The sequence below is a fragment of the Sapajus apella genome, unplaced genomic scaffold, assembly GCF_009761245.1.
Source record: "Sapajus apella isolate SASKATOON/1434 unplaced genomic scaffold, GSC_monkey_1.0 scaffold68, whole genome shotgun sequence".
Classification (NCBI taxonomy): domain Eukaryota; kingdom Metazoa; phylum Chordata; class Mammalia; order Primates; family Cebidae; genus Sapajus; species Sapajus apella.
In genome coordinates this window covers 2,064,014-2,071,054 of record NW_022437008.1, presented here as the reverse complement: position 1 = coordinate 2,071,054, position 7,041 = coordinate 2,064,014, and the positions used below count along the sequence as shown (strand labels likewise).

Sequence of the window (7,041 nt, the reverse complement as noted above, 5' to 3'; positions counted from 1 at the left end):
GAGGCCGAGGCAAGTGGATCATTTGAGCCCAGGAGTTCAAGACCAGCCTGTGCAACATAAGGAGACCCTGTCTCTACAAAAAAACTAAAAATTAGCAGGGTGGTGGTGCACACCTTTAGTCCCAGATACTCAGGAGGCTGAGGTGGGAGGATCACTTGAGCTCAGGAAAACATAGAACAAGATTAAAGTTTTAAAATTTGTGATTCTCCAGGCAGCCGGAGGAGGGGAACAAGGAGGTCAAGGCTGCAGTGAGCTGTGATTGTGCCACTGCACTCCAGTCTGGATAACAGAATGAGACCCTGAAAAAAAAAAAAAAAGAAGGAAGGAAGGAAGGGTGGGAGGCTGAGGTGGGTGGATCACCTGAGGTTGTGAGTTTGACACCAGCCTGACCAACATGGAGAAACCCTGTCTCTACTAAAAATACAAAATTAGCTGGGTGTGGTGGCACATGCTTGTAATCCTAGCTACTCGGGAGGCAGAGGCAGGAGACTCACTTGAAGTCGGAGGAGGAGGTTGGGGTGAGCCAAGATCATGCCATTGCCCTCCAGACTGGGCAACAAGAGTGAAACTCTGTCAAAGAAAGAAAGAAAGCGGGGGAGGGGAGGAGAGGGAGGAAAGGTGAGAACAAGAGAGAGAGAGAAATTACCTGTTGTGACGGCCCTGGGTGTGCCTACCTACCAGACACCTGATCTTGCAAGGTCTTTATTAAAAGTCTCACTTTCGCTGTTCTTCGTGCTTCTAAGTCCATTCTTTGGGTTTGGACAGGTAAGTGTGTTTCTCACATATATAAAGTTCAGAATACAGACCAAACTAAACTACAGCATTAGGAATGCACCCTTAGGTGGTAAAATGAAAAGAGAAACAAGAAAATATAAATATCAGGATAGTAGTTATTTCTGGGTAGAAAGGAGAGGATAGTGATAAGGAGAGAAAGCGTTCTGGAATACTGGAAATATTCAATTTCTTGGCCTGTGTGGTAGTTAAATGGATGTTCATTTGTGATAAATCATTCAGCTGTATATTAATGTTTTACTTTTCTGCATGTTATATTGCACAAATAAGATTTGAAAATTAAATGTCCAAAGTAGTCAATGTAATACAAGAAAAGAATATAATTATAAAGCTTTAGTAGCTAGGACGATCCATATGGGTGAAGACAGGCAAAGTAATGAATGGAAAAAAAAAACCTAGAAAAGACCATGAATCTAAAATATCTTTAGACCATGAATCTAAAATATATATAATAGGTATGGCATATAATCACTGAAGAACAAAGAGGAACACTCTAGGACCGAACCTGGAGAACGCCTACAAGAAGCGATCTTGTAAGCGTTCCTAGCGTTTCTTACAAACATCAAACAGGTTGAAATGTCCAATACGGCCCCGCCCTTCATCATTGGGCTGTTGCCGATGCGTTGGCGATTCCCGGCCTCGAGGGGGCATCTGGAGAACCGCGGGCGCCTGGAGAGTACGCATGCGCACTGCTCCCAGGGTTTGCAGTAGAATCTGCTCTCGCGCCCGGTTACGCTCACGGCGTTTACCGTGCGCAGAGCGCTCACGCACGCGCACTGGGGTGTCCACCGGGCATCGCACTCTCCCGTTATTCCAGTTTCTCTGGGAGCAGCCGAGTTGACCCCGCGGTCTAAGATGTCCAAGCTGCCCGCAGACAGCAGTGTCCCGCAGACAGGCGCGGCGAATGGTGATAGAGACGTCCCGCAGGCAGAGGTAGGCCGCGGGAGGCGGGAGCCGGCCCCGGCGCAGCTTGAAGAGGCCGGGGAAGGCGCGATGGCGGCGGCCAGGGGAGGCCCGGTGCCGGCGGCCAGGGAAGGCCGGATGGCGGCGGCCAGGGGAGCCCCGGCGGCGGCGGCGGCCAGGGGAGCCCCGGTGGCAGCGGCGGCGGTGGCCAGGGCAGCCGCGGCGGGTAGGGAAAGCCCAGCGGCGGCGGCGGCCAGAGAAGCCCGGATGGCGGAGGTCGCCCGCTTGCTAGGGGAGCCGGTGGACGAAGAGGGTCCCGAGGTTAGGCCCAGGTCCAGGCACGCGAATGGAGGCCTGGCTGCGTTGCCCTATCTCCGCCTCCGCCACCCACTTAGCGTTTTAGGAGTCAATTACCAGCAGTTTCTCCGCCACTATCTGGAAAATTACCCGATTGCTCCTGGCAGAATACAGGAGCTTGAAGAACGCCGCAGGCGATTCGTGGAAGCCTGCAGAGCAAGGGAAGCAGCGTTTGATGCCGAATATCAGCGAAATCCTCACAGGGTGGACCTCGATATTTTAACCTTTACGATAGCTCTGACTGCATCTGAAGTTATCAACCCTCTGATAGAAGAACTTGGTTGTGATAAGTTTATCAATAGAGAATAGTTACGTGGTGACACTTCAAGAGAACCTCTGCATTCCAATCATACCAATCCTGCAACTTGATTTTCAGAAGTCAGAGTATATCGAGATAATGCAGTGCACAGGTGGAGGTGGAGGGGAAAAAAACAGAGGGAAGCTTATCTTGAAAAAGCAGTACAGAAGAAATTGAAAAAAATGTCGAAAGTACTATAACTGTAACGTTCGTTGAGTTTGTGATTGATCCACATTTTTCCCCCTGCGTTATGGAAAATGTCTCTTAACATTGCTTTATTACAAAGTAAAGGATGGTTTTACAAAATTGAGACTTGATGAGAAACCAATACTTAGGCTCATGAGAATGAAAGAAATTACCAAATAGTGCTGAACAGAATGAGGCGTTAACGCCGAGTTATTAGGACTGGAAGGCTGTGAAAAGATCTTGAAATTGTCGGAATATGTGCCCTCCTCATGTCATATTCAATAGAAGTTTCTAGTGTAAGATTGATTTTGTGTTTTCTTAGACATTTCAAGTGACAAAGTAAATGTACATATTACGTGATAAATCATGTTTTCAAGAACATCAAATTTCTGGACTTTTTTCTTTCACTCAACTTTTAATTTTAAAAGTGTTTTCAGTATAAAAAAATCCATTTATAAGCTAAAAAATATATAAAATATACAGTGAAAAGCCTTCCATTCTTGTCTTCCTCCATCCAGTACCCACCATGACCTCTAATGATAGCCACAGTTTCCCTTCCATCCTTGTAGTTTCCCTGTGTACACAGGCACCTATAAATCTGAGTTTACTTGTTTTTACTTCTTCACAGAAGTCAGCTTATTATACTTACTGGTTTACACATTGCTTTCTCATTAAGAACATATCTTGACGACCCTACCAAACCACTGTATTTCCTCATTATTTTTTAAAGCGGCATTTTATTCCATTCTGAAATCATGTTGAAATTTACTTAACCAGGGATATATTGACGGACATTTAGGTTGTTTCCCATATATTTCTTTGGAGAGAAAAAAAAATTGCTGGAGTAGTTGATCTTGTACACATATCATGTGGCAGGTGCACAAATATAGTATTGCTTCAATTCAAAATACACTTCACATTTTAACGTAGCTGAAATGTGGGTGCATCTTACATTTGATGCTGTAGTACAGCATTTTTTCCTTAGGTTTTCATGAAACTAATGATGTGTCTTATAATCATTAGGTACCTACATTTCTTTTAATGTGTAATATCTGTAGGCTGATTCCCTAGAAGTGAGAATGCTGGACCAAAGGTACTCCTTTAAAATTGTATAGATATTGCTATGCAGCACTATGTGTCCTGCTTTGCACTCCCACCAGCAATTGATGATCAAGTATGTTTCATGACAGCCTAGCCAACACACTAAACCAACAATCATCCAGCTTTTATGAATCTGATAGTTGAAAAAAATAGTTTATCAGTTTTAATTTGCTTTTATTATGAGAAGTTAAATATCTTTTTTTTTTTTTTTTTTTTTTTGAGATGGAGTTTTGCTCTTGTTATCCAGGCTGAAGTGCAGTGGTGCCATCTCTGCTCACTGCAGTCTCCACCTCCCAGGCTCAAGCGATTCTCCTGTCTCAGCCTCCTGAGAGCTGGGATTACAGGCCTGTACCATCACGCCTGGCTAATTTTTGTATTTTTAGCAGAGATGGGGTTTCACCATGCTGGCCAAACTGGTTTTGAACTCCTGACCTCAGGCGATCACCCACCTCAGCCTTCCAAAGTGCTGGAATTAGAGGTGTAAGCCACTGCACCCAGCCAGTTAAATATCTTTTAAACTTTTATATATATATATAAATATAATATATATATATAATATATATATATATTGTATATATAAAAATATTATATATATAAATATATATATATATATTCCCTTTTCCATAAAGTCTCTATTCATATTCTTTTTTTCTTCCTTTTCTTTTCTTTTTGAGACGAAGTCTTGCTCTTGTCACCCAGGCTGAAGTGCAGTCCACTTCCCAGATTCAAGTGGTTCTCCTGCCTCAGCCTCCTAAATAGCTGGGATTACAGGTGTGTGCCACCTCATCTGGCTCATTTTTGTATTTTTAGTATTTTTAGTAGAGATGGGGGTTTACCATGTTGGCCAGGCTGGTCTCAAACTCCTCATCTCAGATGATCCTCCTGCCTCCGCCTCCCAAAGTTCTGGGATTATAAGCTTGAGCCCCACCGTGCCTAGTTCATATTCTTTATCCACTTCCCTGACAGATAATTTTGTCCTTTCTTCGTTGAATCCAGTAGCTATTTATGATACTCATGTTAGTGATACGAGGTATAATAATAGCTTGGGATATGAGTTACGAATATTTTTTCATAATTTGTCATTAGATTTTGGCTTTTTGGAAAGCCTTTTGGCCGCGGTGATTTTTGCTTCCAATTTTCCTTTAAATTTGCAGTAGGCCCGGCACAGTGACTCACACCTGTAATCCCAGCACTCTAGGAGGCTGAGGCAGGCAGACCACTTAAGCTCGGGAATTCAAGACCAGTCCGGGCAACATGGCAAAACTCCGTCTCTTTGAAAAATATGAAAAATTAGCCTGGCGTAGTGGCACACGCCTGTAATCCCATCTACTCTGGCAGCTGAGGTGGAAGGATCACTTGAGCCCAGTAGGCTGAGGCTGCAGTAAAGCCAAGATCACACCACTGCACTCCAGCATGGATAACAAAGTGAGATCCTGTCTCAAAAGTAAAAAATAAACCTGCAGTATTTTGAATCCCAAGGTTGTAGTGTGTGTGTGTGTGTGTGTGTGTTTATTGTTCATGTTCGAATCTTTGAACCATTTGAAATTTATTCTCAGGTGCAGTATAAGGATCTAATTTTTTTTTAGACGATTGCCTGATTTCCCTAACATCATTTACTAAGTAGTCCATCTTTTCTCCACTAACTGTTTTTTGTTTTTGATTTTCAGACAGAGCCTTGCTCTGTCAACCAGGCTGGAGTGCAGTGGCAGGATCTCAGCTCACTGCAACCTCCTCCTCCCGGGTTCAAGCAATCTCCTGCCTCAGCCTTCTAAGTAGCTGGGATTACAGGCCTACACCACCGCACCCAGCTAATTTTTTTGTATTTTTCGTAGAGACAGGGTTTCACTATGTTGTCCAGGTTGGTCTCAAATTCCTGACCTCAGGTGATCCACCTGCCTCAGCTTCCCAAAGTGCTGGGTGCCATGCCTGGCTCCACTAATTGTTTTAAGATGCCTTTTTGGCCGGGCGCGGTGGCTCAAGCCTGTAATCCCAGCACTTTGGGAGGCCGAGGCGGGTGGATCACGAGGTCAAGAGATCGAGACCATCCTGGTCAACATGGTGAAACCTCGTCTCTACTAAAAATACAAAAAAATCAGCTGGGCATGGTGGCGCATGCCTGTAATCCTGGCTACTCAGGAGGCTGAGGCAGGAGAATTGCCTGAACCCAGGAGGCAGAGGTTGCGGTGAGCCGAGATCGCACCATTGCACTCCAGCCTTGGTAACATGAGTGAAACTCTGTCTCAAAAAAAAAAAAAAAAAGATGCCTTTTCATACAAAAACTGTGTTTTAGATTTTCTAACTAGTTCTAAATCTGGTAATGCTAAAGCCTTTCAGTATACTTTTTCATAGTGCTTCTGGGTATTTTGTTCATTATGTAACTACATCAACCTCAAAGTCAGCTTACCTTATTTTAAAACAAAGCATTTTTATTAGAATCATATTACACTTCATTAACTCATGGGTAATTGCTATCTTAGATAATGAGTGTTCTTCGTATCTAAATGATCAGTTTTGTTTTGTTTTTGTTTTTGTTTTGTTTTTGAGACAGTCTCACTCTATCACCCAGTGTGGAGTGCAGTGGCACAATCTTGGTTCACTGCAACCTCCACCTCCTGGGTCCAAGCGATTCTCAAGCCTCAGCCTCCCGAATTCCTGGGACTACAGTTGCCCAGCACCATGCCTGGTGAATTTTTGTAATTTTAGTAGAGATGGATTATTGCCATTTTGGCCAGGCTGGTCTTGAACTCCTGGCCTCATATCATCAGCTACCTAGGCCTCCCAAAGTGCTGGAATTACAGCTGTGAGCCACCATACCTGGCAATTTTTCCATTTTTTAAAAGAATTCCTTTGTATTCTTCAGAAGAGCATTAATATTTGTCCTTAATGTTCCCAAAGTAGGTCTTTCATAGGTCTAGTCATTTATTCCTAGATACTTGATCTTTCATGTTTTTTCTGTAGTACATGAAGGTATTTCTATTATAGAAGCTTGCCTGTGTATTTGAAAATAATTGATGTCTGCATATTTATTTGATAGCCTCCTTTAATATACTGAATTGTCTTACCATTTATAGTAGTTTTTCGAATGATTCTCTTGTTGAGGAATTAGTCATTTGCAAATAATGATGGTTTTGGTTTTGCCTCTTTCACTTTTTTTTTTCCTTAGGGATAGGGTCTTGATCTCCTAAGCTTAAGCTATCCTGCTCCCTTGGTCTCCTAAAGTTCTGAGATTAGAGGCATGAGCCTAGCCGGGCGTGGAGGTGTGCGCCTGTAATCCTAGCTACTTGGGAAGCTGAGGCAGGAGAATCGCTTGAACTCAGGAGGCGGAGGTTGCAATGAGTTAAGATTGTGGAACTGCTCTCCAGCCTAAGTGACAGAGTGAGACCCTGTCTCAAAAAATTAAAAAA

At 43.5% G+C, this 7,041-nt stretch overlaps 1 protein-coding gene across 1 annotated transcript; it reads left to right on the top strand.

Moving 5' to 3' along the window:
• The first annotated feature begins 629 nt into the window (after positions 1-629).
• Positions 630-2,922, top strand: EID2 (EP300 interacting inhibitor of differentiation 2). The gene has a single exon (XM_032248792.1). It carries the CDS (start codon positions 1,648-1,650, stop codon positions 2,359-2,361), a length of 714 nt encoding a protein of 237 aa, XP_032104683.1. The 5' UTR covers positions 630-1,647; the 3' UTR covers positions 2,362-2,922.
• The last annotated feature ends 4,119 nt before the right edge of the window (positions 2,923-7,041 follow it).

What these genes read in the sequence shown, in the direction of transcription:
- EID2 (XM_032248792.1), top strand. Translation starts at nt 1,648, where the DNA reads ATGTCCAAGCTGCCCGCAGACAGCAGTGTCCCGCAGACAGGCGCGGCG.